The 12,612-nt window shown below is 46.2% G+C and overlaps 1 protein-coding gene across 6 annotated transcripts in view; it reads right to left on the reverse strand.

Annotated features, from left to right (window-relative positions):
- Positions 1 to 12,612, reverse strand: part of Sash1 (SAM and SH3 domain containing 1) — a 252,044-nt gene that overhangs the window by 39,733 nt on the left and 199,699 nt on the right. The window contains exon 1 of one of the 6 annotated variants that reach the window (XM_045158596.1): positions 1,645 to 2,097. The exons of 4 other annotated variants lie outside the window; for them this stretch is intronic. In XM_045158596.1, the coding sequence (XP_045014531.1) occupies positions 1,645 to 1,656 (12 nt within the window). In that variant the 5' untranslated portion in view covers positions 1,657 to 2,097. Of the gene's footprint in view, positions 1 to 1,644; positions 2,098 to 12,612 lie in introns of those variants that run through there. One more of the 6 variants, XM_045158597.1, reaches the window with a different exon arrangement.

Consider the following 12,612-nt stretch of genomic DNA (forward strand, 5'->3'; position numbering starts at 1 on the left):
AAATATTTTAAAAGGAATCTTTGTGTCTGAAAGAAGTTTGTGGAACATAAGAGATTTATGCATTGTAGGTAAAATAAATGACTCTAAGAAAGAGGCTGCCATAGGTTTTACTGAAGCCCTGCAAGTGTTACGTGCACACAAATGCAAGCATGGGGCTGCACTGCCTCCTGGTTTGTCCCTCCCGCCTGTGACCCAGAGTTTACTAAAGTTCATTGAGGAAGCCTTCAGTTCGGTTGTCCTATAAACAAGAAGGCAAACTCAATCTCAAATCCTCAAGAGAAAAAGGCAACAGATCCCATTGAAATACGTGGCAAAGTACCTTCAGGGTCCTGTCAATAGAAACATTTGACTTCCCAGCTTTCTGCTGCAGAGTTTTCCACCAGAAAGCCCATATGGCCCAACTTTTAATTACTTTGGCTAATGCTATATGTAGTAATTCTGTGGTGAATGCCTAAGTGTTTCATTTCTCGTTTCCATAGCAACATTACATCAGATTGCAGACAGCTGGCTCCACAGTTTCAAACCATAACAAATTGACCAAGCCAAGGCACAAAACTATACTGCTTTAAAGAGACAGCACCCCATTTGGCTGCCAGGCGCTGAATGGGGAGCCTGCGGGGCCATTTGGCATGAACAGGAGGGTGGAGCCTCCTTCCACCCCAGCTTCTCTGGAACAAGTGCATCCCTGACACATCTGTGATGTTCTAATGGGAAAGCCATGGAGCCCGCGCGGAGAACTTTTCCTAACTCAGCTATAAGCAGGATGACCGGAAAGGGGAACGGAATTAATCACATCTGTAAGTAGGACAATGAGTTGTGCTGGCACATACTAGGGGCATGTTTTCCCTGTCACTGCTGCCTGACACTGATTCTACATTGGACCCTGTAACAACACAGTTTTTAATTTTGATGAACAGAATAAATGGTTTCCAAAAGCCTAGTGGCATAGTGGAATGCGCTGGAATAAAAGTTAAGAGCGAATCTGCCAGGAGCAACTAGACCCTTTGGGGATGCGTGACACTATTCTGAGCAGAGTTACGGCTGCCTTCAGAGTCCCTCGCTCAGCTAGCTTCCCAGTTGCAAACCCAGGACACGCTGTCACAGCTGACCACCAGACTGAGTCACTTTTCTCCCCCAGTGCCACACAACACCACAAGATAGACACATACGCACTTCTGAGAAGTATTTTCAATTGTAAATGTACTTGCTTGTACATCTACCTAGCTTCGGAAAGATCTAAGCTGTCATGGAATTACTCCCAAAAGTTAAGAGAAGGAAGCAAATTAATTGTCTACTTCTGAAAAACAACACAAGATGCTGTCTGAATTCAAGTCCTTCACACAGAAGCCGGCACAAGTCACAATGGAGCTCCAAGCATGCACACTTATTCTTTCACAGTCTCAAAATAATATTCAGTACTTCTCCTTCAAAAGTTGGGCATACTGACTGGGTGAGCCCGCTGGGTGGGAACATCCACTCAGGCAGGAATAGAAGGCAGGGAAGTGTCCAGGAAGGACAGATTTAGAGAAATTTAAAAAGAAAAGAAGGATGCATCGTAGGCAAGAGAAAACAAAGTTGTTGTATTTTTTTTTTTTAAGAGAAAGAAAAGTTTTCCTTCCACACAAAATGCATTCAGCAACTTACCGGCTTCGGCATTTAGCAGGCAGGCGTTAGGGGCAGTTGTGAAAATGTCCAGCAGCCCTGTCCCCTCCCCACTGGAACAAGTCTCACTCCTGATCAGTCGGCTCTGAGATCTCAAAGCCAGGACCCAGGCACTCCTGCGAACATGCTTTGTCAGTTACATGATCAGGCAGGCTCTCCCCGTGACAGTGACAGCCCAGCATCCGAGGAAGAGCGACAGGACACTGGATTCAATCAGCCTCCCTCTGCTGCTGCCTGATTCCCCAGCCGCTCGCTAACTGCATGACTTGTAAGAAAGGCATAAGTCATCAGCTCTAAGCAGATCTCCTATTCACCACAAGGAAAAAAGGGAGTGTTGTGCATGGCCAACAATCCCTGTTTTCACTGAGGAAGGCTCCCTGACCTCCTGCTGGCCTCCAGTTCCTTAATTACTGTCTATGGAATTCCAGAGAGAGAGAGAGAGAGAGAGAGAGAGAGAGAGAGGACGCGAGAATCTGAGCAAATCCAGGACGAGGCCTCACTGAGGAGTAACAGTGACTGGACTTAAAAGCAGATCACTTTCACAGACGTCCACTTGCAAACGTCCCCTGGAGGGAGTGGTCTCCATTGAAAATAGACACCTTCCAGGGGCTAGTTTGGAAATCACGGAATTAAAACTTATCATTGTGGTTTTCTCTTCAAGATGTCCCTTTGTCTCCCTCCCCACTCCTTTTTTCTATTTTAACCATGAGAGTAAATGCAGACTACTTCCCCTTCCCAGAGGCTTCTAAAACTGTCTTCCCAAATTGTTTCAACAATTGTTTTAGGAAAGCTGAATTCTCTTACACTGTAGGATTGTAAGCACTGGGGCTGTGTCACAAGACAGTTTAATTTTCTCAGGGGTCTCTAGGGAGCGTCAGGCACATGCTGTGACTGAAACAGAACATCATCTAAACAACAGAACTGAAAACCCATATAAAGTCTCCATGACGTGGGCTGCAAATCAACTCTGTCTTTCCAGGACTCACTTCACTCACTTACTTGGGTCATTTGCTCCCACTGTGTCGCTTACACTATTCATGCCTGGCTTTTTCTCCCATTGTGTGGATCTTTATGTATTATGCAAAAGGCCATCTCTTTGCAGGATACGAATACCATGATGCAAACAAAACACCTGGCTGCCTAGAGCTCACCAAGGAGTGCCAAGTAATGTCTCTCCTTAAAGTAGCACAGGGTTACATTTGGAGGATGTCCAGAGGTTAAACTACAAGGAGAACTGCAGCCCACTGCATCCAAGTGGAAGGTCACACTTTACCAGGCAGGCACACCGGTTTCTGCAGCAGAATCCCAACACCCCTCGCCCCTTTCCTGAGCACCTGTCTTTTTCTTCCCTGCCTCTTTCTTTGGTGTCTCACACTCTTCCCAGCCTCCCTTGATGTCTCTCGCTCTTCAGTGACAAATGTACCGGCCCTGCACTGTGTATGTATCTTAGAAGCCTTGCCCCTACACTTCTTGGGGTTCCTTTTTCTTTTTCCCCACAAGGGTTTGCCACAGCTTCTTGGTACTGCCCAGTTCCCCATAGCATAGTCCAAGGCCTCAAAAGCTCTCCCAGGCTCACACGTTCTGTACACCATGACAGGAGCTATTTAGATATAGTATGGGCAACTCTCACGTTTAACATACACAGTCCAGTCCCGCAGACCCCATGAAGGATTGAAGGACACAAGCCCATTTCATAGACAGAAATAGCAGAGTCAGAATGTGAGACTTTATGGGTCTAATTCTATTCTATATATCTACTTGGGCAGATTTTCTTCACCCAAGACTGACAATTGCTCTGTAATCTTATGCTCAGAGCTCCTTCAAGTTCTAAGAGATGTCCTTGATTGAGTTTCCTAGTTGCATAGGAAAGGTAAGCAAATAAGAATGTTCCAGAGAGAGTGGGGTGACAGACAGATCTGCTCTGGAACAAGCTGGTCTCCATTTCCAAGTCTTCCAGCAAGTGTCATGCTCCTAAGGGTCTAGGATTCCGGCATGCACCTGGTTTAGTGCCTGTTACCATACAGTGCTGGTGTGTGCACACACTCACCACCAGGAGTGCTTGTCATCTCTGTGTCTGTCTGTTCGTGACAGTTATATAATCAGAGCCCATTCTGTGCTTACATCTCCTCCAGATACTGTGGTCACTGCATGACCATGAATACTGTGTTGACATCTCTCATCTCTAAAACAGGCCATGGGAAGTTTCTAGGGCTCTTGGGCAAACGCAAGGATTCCCCAGGAGGGATGCCTGGATCAGCATGGCACATGTCCAGCTTGATGGAGACACTGTAGGGAATGTGGAGGGAAGATACTACTTTTCTGGCTTTCCTCCACCTGGGGCCTCCTCCTCAGAGCCCGCTATAACAAAGGGTAAGAGGACTAACTTTGTACCCTTTATCAGGGCTCTGGGCTCTCGGAGGATGAGCCAGGCACTTATAGAGCTAACGCAGGGCTCCCAGTGAACGTGCTCAGAAGACAGGACTCTTACCAGGGACAGGGAGCCGATCTATTCTCCAAGCCTTGGATCCACCACCTGTCCACAGTAAGCCCTCTGCTCAGGGCTCTCAGCTCACCCTCAGGAACTAAGTGGCAGTCAACATAGAATGAAGACATTCAGACTTCTCAGTCCCTTAGCTTCAGCCCTTGGCATGCATTAGAGAGAACTGTGGGCCATTTGAAAGCCAGACCAAACCAGGCCCAATCTGAGGAAATTCCTGGTAAGGGGAAGAAAATTCAGATAGGAAGAACACTTCTCATCTCGTTCTCTTAACAGTATGCTGCAGGTGTGCAAATTTGCTCAAATTTACAGACTGGGACATTTGGACTCCATGCTGATGAATGTTCATTAGGTCCCGAGGACAAGATATGAAGTGGGAAGTATGACTTTGGTGGTCACCCATGCCCTTGTGCTCAGCCCCACTATGTGGATTTTCTGTGGAGAGCCTCTGAGAGCAGCTGGCTCTCGTCCCCTGGCATCTCACAGCAGCTCACATGCCCACGCTCCTGGGTACCCACCCTGCCCTTGCCTGCTCCCCTTCTGGCCATAGCGCTGGCCCGCCCCGGAAGGCCTCCCTGGCCTCGCACTTCCCGCCCTTAGCCTCGGCGGCCACACAACAACCTAAACACACTTTTATCCAAGGTCCCGTCACACACTGCCATCACTGAACATCATAAGGACAATGACCACGGCCACAGTCGTTTCTGTTTCTGCTTTCACGGAACTACTGCTGGACACTATTGACTATGTCTGGCTATGCAGGATGTACATTTCGCTAATCAGAAGTTTAGAAAATGAGCTGGTCATGGCCAACGTACACCTGTAACCCCAATCCTATAAAGTGGAGCAGAGACCGGGGAGTCATCTGGGCTCATGAAGAGCAGCAAGCTCTGGTATCAACAAGAGACTGGCTCAAACACAGAAGAGCAACGGAGCGGGACAGCAGACGTTCTGTTCCAGCCACCACAGGCGAGTGTGCCCACCACAGGCCTGTGCACGGGGTGCTGCAAGGGCACATACACGTGCATACACCAAACACCTCCCCCCACACCATCCCTGCTATGTGCATACACACAAGCAAAAAATATTAGAAAATGTAAAAACACAATGGAAGCAATGGCTGGCATCCTCATACTCGGAAAAACTGGTATTATTTTAAGTTTATGTCCTCCTGCTCTCATAATATATACACATGCATTATATACCACTATATTTCTATGTTGTTTTCTTTTTTTTCAAGGTAGGGTCTCCCTCTAGCCCAGGCTGACCTGGAATTCACTATGCAGTCTCAGGGTGGCCTTGAACTCACAGCAATCCTCCTACCTCTGCCTCCTGAGTACTGGGATTAAAGGCACGCGGCACCACACCTGGCTTTATTTCTAGTTTTGTATTTGACTTTATTTTTGTTTTTTTCAAGGTAGGGTCTCACTCTAGCCCAGGCAGACCTTGAATTCACTATGTAGTCTCAGGCTGTTCTCAAGCTTATGACAATCCTACCTGTGCCTCCCAAGTGCTGTGATTAGAGGTGTGCACGACCATACCTGGCTATATTAAGATTTTTAAAAAGAAATATTTTATTTATTTATGAGAGAGAGAGAGAGAGAGAGGAAGAGGCACAGACGAAGACAGAATGGGCACACCAGGGCCTCCAGCCACTGCAAACAAAAACCAGACACATGCGCCCCCTGTGCATCTGGCTAACACGGGTCCTGGGGAATTGAACTGGGGTCCTTAGGCTTCGCAAGCAAAGGCCTTAACCACTAAGCCATTTCCCCACCCCTTATATACAGTCTTTAAATTTTTACCTGCCCCTCTTTTCAGTCATTGTCAGTGTCCAAGCTACCTTCGAGGAAGGCACTGTCTGGGCAAAAGCCACACACCAGCCTATGGCCGCCTCCCTTCCCTGAGGAGGGTCCGTTCCTTCAGTCTGCTGGCTCCCTCTAGAGAAACCCTGGTGCTCTCCATGTAGGCTGCTCAAACTGTCTCCAACCTCACTTTTTAAAGGAAGCATGTTTTGAGAATTTTCCCATGTCAACAAATCTTCTACAAACAAAACACAACGATACATTCAGAGTCAATGCATTCCGCCATTGTTGACTTAAACAATGCGCCTGTCACTGGGCATCTGACTGTTTCCCAGTGCTCATTGTTGTAAACTATCTCGGCTGCACACTCTGTGGAAAACTTCATAACATGTCTCCTACAGTCTTTTCTTTCTGAACAGATGATTAGATTTAAAATTTGATGGGTATAAGATCGTGCACATCTGTAAGACTTTTGATACACATTAACAACTTGCTCTAAGAAGTGTGTTGTCTTCAAGTCTCACAAGCACTACAGAGAGCCATATTCTATTCTACACCACTGCCAGTACTGAATGCTATAATATCTTCCCACTTGGATAAATGAAAACTGTATCTATTCAGGTGCTAAGTAGTCCTTTACTGACTAGACAGAATGAATGAGTAAGTGAATACATGAACGAAGAATACACTGACTGAGGCTATCAGAAGGGTAAGGAATGCAAACGTGACAAAAGACTTATGAAGGGTACAACTGAGAAAGCTGTGGGAGTGAGAGCCAGGAGAAGTTTGGAAACATATGATGAATGCGAGTCAAGCGAGACAACTCCATCCAAGGAACAGGGGTAGCGAGACCTGGGCAGTGACTTTTTAGCTCGAGCGATTGAGCCAGGCTCGAGTGAAGGGAAACTCTTGGCCCGGGCTTAGGGGCAGTTCCATGTTCCCATCTAGACCCCAAAGGCCAGTGTGCAATGGGTGCTGAGGCCCCAGTTCTTTCTAGTCCTTTTCACCTCAGATGCTCACATACGTATTTGGCCAAAGAGGAGCTCCACTGATGCTGTGGCCCTATAAACAGCATGGGACACCAATCAATAACAGCTTGCTCCCTCTTCTTCACCAAGCTGGATTTCATCATCTCTCCGCCATCTCCCGGCATGGCCCAAGAAGTGAAACATTCAGGTCCCTCCCTACTCTGCGGCAGCTGACAGCCTCTAGCTGGGTATGATTTCCCAACACCGAAGGTTACGCCATGCCCAACCATGACACACGCCTTTGGGTCACCATCACCATGTAAATGTGCTGTTCTTTGTGTTTACAAAAAAAAAAAAAAAAGTCTCACTGTGATTAAATAAGTCCTATTCCATTAAAAATGTCTAACTATACAAAATATGAAACACATTGAGGGGTTCTGTTTTCATTTCTTTTATCACCAAGAAGTCAGGTCAGGAAACTCATCTGTTTAGTAAGAAGTATTTTGCTCATTAGAGGGTGACATCATTGCCCTCTGAAATTAGGAGATTTTTGTCAGCATATGGAAAAAAAGATGAGATTCCATTCTTCTCCCAGAGGTGCTGTGTAACACTGAAAGAATCACTCTGGCAGCTTTGAAATTAACTACTTGTGGCCAAACTTCAAGAAAGGGGGATGGGGAGGAGGAGAAGGAGGAAGAGTAGGAGGAGGAGGAAGAGAAAATAATTAAAGGAGACTTTTATTTGGAAAAAAGTATGTGAGAATTTGAGGTAATGTTCCATCCCCTAGGGGAAAGAGCTTGTCAGCACTTATTTTGCTTTAGAAATGTTAAAAAATGAACAGATAACCGAAGGATCACGAGTGGATGTGACATCCCACAATGCACGTGCTGGTCTCAACTCATGAGCATGGGATTACTTCTAAACACCCCCAAATAATGTTGCTACTTCCTTTACCCTAAAGGGAAAAGGAGAAGATGGAAGACCTCAGTAGTCTTGTCACCAAACCTAGGAGCCCACCTACCACAAACCTTTACAAGTTCTTTGGAAAATGCTCTTCTCCCACCAAGTGTTAGTGAAGTAGAGAAATGAATTCCTTTCCAAGCGTAAAGTTTTGGGTGACTTTTCTGGATGGGACTAGTCACCCTGAACTGGCTTTTCATAGGAAGTAGGCTCAGGTCACAAGGGGAGGTGTCAGGGAAGTCCAGAAAAGCAGTCAGCAGGTCTGCAGACACCTGGTCAGGGGTTCGTGGTATGCCCAACACATGTGTGATGTGAGGTTCCCTGAAAGTTCCAGGAAAACCAGAAGACCCCCTCCCTGCCCAGTGCTTCTCCCATAGCCCTTGCCAGCAGGGATGGATGACTCACAGCACCACTGCCAAGTAGGGCAATTACACATGCACTGGAAAGTCTGGTTTCTAGAGCTGATGAAGTGTTCATCCCCCAAGTGGTAAGTCTCCAGGGATTGGGTGGTGTTGCAAAGTCACATTACTTTCACGGCATCTCAGACTGAGTGACTCACACATCAGGCATGAGGACTTCTTGCGACAAGACTGCCGAAGAACTGTGTTTAGCATGGAGATGTACACACGTACAAGTGTGATGAACACGCAAGAGAGTCAGGCAGCCGTGAAGGAAAGAGCTGGACACCTAGTCCTTCCTCCACCTCCCACATAGGCCCCCAGGTCAGCAGGTACCTGTTAGAGGCAGGTGAGCCCAACGTTGCACCCCTGGGAGGGGGAAGGACAGAAAGCACAGAAGAAGACTTGAACTTTTGGCCCCATCTCTCCATCAGGAGAAAAGAGAAGAAACAGGAGGAACTTTCCAGCCGTTGCTTTACTGTATAAAATGATGTAACAATGTGAAGTCCATTGAGACCTCAGACGCGATGGCAAGCACAACTAACACTCACTCACAAGTAACAGACATAGGAAACGAAGGACCTAACAAGCTGGTTGTAAATAAGAATGAGTAAGGGACACTATGTACAGCCTAGAAGACTTGAGTCATGGTGACAGAGAAAAGCTTCCTATAGCTTGCATCGCTTTGCTCCCACGCCCCACATTTGAAGATTTACTTGGCATCTCACCTAGACGGCAGAGCCTGCTGCTCGCTCGGCCTGACCTGCACTTCTCTCCTTGCTCTTGCTCAGTGTGGGCTGCTTTCCCCACCAAACCTTTCTAGACTCTCATCCAGGGCTTGCTGCATCTCCTGTGGTGTGTCGATCAGCGCCAGTAGGCACATCCACAACCTTAACATCCACTTGCTTGGCATCTCTTCTCAGCACAAGCTCACTGTGCCCAAGGATGTGGCCAATAGGTACTCAACAAATATTTGCCCAGTAAGTGATTAAAAGAAAGATCGAGACGGCATTTTTCCATTCACTCCCTGAGTCAAACGTACATCAGGGCAAGGAGTGAATTCCATAGTTTTAGGAAGTAACTCTGTAATGCTATTTGTATTATGCTAGTAATTATACAGCATTGAGCCACCAGAGGGTGCGGTGTCATACAAAGAAGGAAGGACAGCAGAGAACAAAGAGATTTTTGTAGAAATTATTCTGTTGAGGGACTGGGAGGGGTGGCTCAGAGGTTAAGGACACTTCCATGCAAAGCCTGTGGCCTGGGACTGATTCACCAGTACCCATGTAAAGCCAAATGAAGAAATTATTCTGTTGAATTAGAATGTGGTGCATTAAAATATTGCTTTCAGCTGGAGAGATGGCTTAGCAGTTAAGGCGCTTGCTTGCAAAGCCAAAGGACCCAAGTTCAATTCCCTATTATCTCTGTGAAGCCATGTGCACAAGGTGGTACATGCATCTGCAGTTCCTTTGTAGCAGTTGGAGGTCTTCGTGTGCCCTTTCTCTCTCTCTCTCTCCCTTTCTCCCTCTTTTTCTCCCTCCCTCCCTGAAAATTAAAAAAAAAAACAAACCATGATATTCTCTGATTGTACAGTATTTGGGCAGTGTGTGTGTGTGTGTGTGTGTGTGTGTGTGTGTGTTTGTTTGTATGATACAATGTGTGCACGTGTTTGTTCTTGTGGTGTGCATGCCTATGGCAGGAGTGCTTGCCTATAGCAGCTGTTCTCCTGTTCTCGTTTGAGCCGGAGTCTCTTTTTTTTTTTTTTTTAATTTATTTATTTGAGAGCGACAGACACAGAGAGAAAGACAGATAGAGGGAGAGAAAGAATGGGCGTGCCAGGGCTTCCAGCCTCTGCAAACGAACTCCAGACGCGTGCGCCCCCTTGTGCATCTGGCTAACGTGGGACCTGGGGAAGCGAGCCTCGAACCGGGGTCCTTAGGCTTCACAGGCAAGCGCTTAACCGCTAAGCCATCTCTCCAGCCTGAGCCAGAGTCTCTTATGGATCCTGGAGCTTGCTGCTTTTGCAAGCCTGGGCAATTCCCCCGTCTCTGCTCTCCTTGGTGGGACTGGGATTTTTTAGTTATGCATGGCCATGCCCAGCTGTTTACAGGGGTTCTGAGGATTCAAACTCAGGAGATTTCAGGCCTGCTCAGGCCCTCATGTTTCCTCAGGAAGCACATTTTATTAACCTCCTGAGCCATCTCTCCAGCCCTAGTAGCTGCACATTTTATTAATATTTATTTTTAGTCACATGGCCTTTGATATGTTGAGGTGGATCTGAAGGCACCACTCTGAACTCCTGTAACTGTATAGATCACTGACAAAAGACATGCCAGGAAGCTAGTTTTCAGTGTCAAACTTCCAGTTCTTTCTGGACCTGTCATGAGAGCCCTTCCAACACATTAGGTGGAAGCCGCCCCACACTCAACTGGACCACCTGCACTGCTGGCCACAGGTACTTTCCGCACAGTTAATTGCTTGACCCTCACAAGCGGTACATCTACGGCCAAACATGTTTACAGAAATCACACTATACCCCTCTCCGAAACCCACTCACACCACAAAACCTTCAGAAACAGAAAACAAACTGCTTATGCATGTGCTTATGCATGAATTTGTACAATACTCTTATTCTGACCACATTAGTGTGTCTACTGACACATACATTTAGTGGCATATACAAACTATTATTTTTAGGGGATTCAAACATTTCAAGGATGAAAGCCAACAGAAAGAAGGGAAGACCATCTTCACATAGCATGACAAGGTTGATACATGAACTGGGAGTCACTGCTCTGTTCCCACTGATGTGGGCAATGCTCCTCCAGGACAGACAGAGCCGGCCTAGCAAATAAGGAAGCTGAAGAACAAAGAGATGGGTGACTTGCCTCTGTGGCAAAACTAGCAACGAGGCAGGATCTGGGCCCAGGTCTGACTCACGTATGAGCTCAACCAGCCCTGCTCCTGCCCACGCTGGGCAGATGCAACTTTCCAGAGCCTGGTAGGGCGAGTGCCTTTATCTTGTCTGCCTTTATTCAGTCATCATGGTGGTAAGGGACACATCAAATACATGCCTTAGACTCTGGCTCTAGTCCTAAAGAGAAAGCTGGGAAATGGTGGGCGGGGCGGGGGGGATAGTGTAGAAAAAACAACAGGAAGCTGGGAATAAATAACAGGAAGTCACCTCAGCAACTGCTTTCTATTGGCTTATATCCAGAGGGAATTTGGAGCAAAATACTTATGTGTCAAAAGACTTTCACTGTGTATGTTTTTCCATTGGTTTGATTTTGTCCCCTAGTCTCACCCTAAACTGCAGACCTAGGGAGTAATTCTTCTCTTATTCATTAAGTAAAAATTTCCATAGGTCCCATTTTGCTATTATTGAGTTTCAAAGTCATCATTTTATTAAAATGTATATTCCCATCTGGCAAAATAAATTAAAATTCACCAAAACTATCACTTAAGATCAGTAAAATCTCATGATACCAATGATGTTCACGGGGCCACATTTGGGAAGGTCTCAACGAGGGCTCCCTATTCTGCAGTGTACGCCGCAGCACAGCGCAGTGCATAGCCGTGCTGGGCTGAGGACAGGCTCAGAAGCAGATCTCTCGCCCTTGTGCAAGGCCAGGGTTAGATACAGCAATGCAAAGAATGGGTCGTAACTGTCCTCAGACACAGGGCACAAATGCCCTCTGGCAGCTGTGCTAGGCCTTGTTCTCCTCCCTCCTGGTCACATACAAGTGAAACGGGTAAGAAATAGAGCGACGCCTGTGCCCACTCATCCGGTGTGTGAGCCTCACTACCGTAACGTTATACTTTCAGCAAGTAGAACCGCTTTCTTGCCATAAATCAAAAAGCATCTTGCCAATTACAATCCTTTTTTAGGTTGAAGCAAGAGTTATGAAAAAATTCCTAAGGAAAAAAAAAAAAGCAAACACCATGGAAAGAAAAACGCTTATTCACAAATGCAAGTTATTTTTACACTTGGAATCCAGTCTCTCTTAAATTTTCTTATCATAAAACATAACGATATAGGAGAAGACAGTAGAAACAAGGCCAACCATTTTCTTGGAGAAAATGCTTCCTGGAATGCCAGCTCTAATGCTGTGATATATATGATCTTTGTGCATAATTTATGTACCCAATAAATATTCATTGTCATGGAAATCAGTGAAAATTATGAAAACCATACATATTTTTAACTGTGGATATTTATAGACGGACAATTTTATAAATTTATCATTTGCTGCCATAAAGAGTCTTAGAGTTGTATTTCTGACAGCAGTGGCTTATGGTTTTCTTTCAGGCTCTTTGAACAT

The sequence above is a fragment of the Jaculus jaculus genome, chromosome 9 (assembly GCF_020740685.1).
Source record: "Jaculus jaculus isolate mJacJac1 chromosome 9, mJacJac1.mat.Y.cur, whole genome shotgun sequence".
NCBI lineage: Eukaryota > Metazoa > Chordata > Mammalia > Rodentia > Dipodidae > Jaculus > Jaculus jaculus.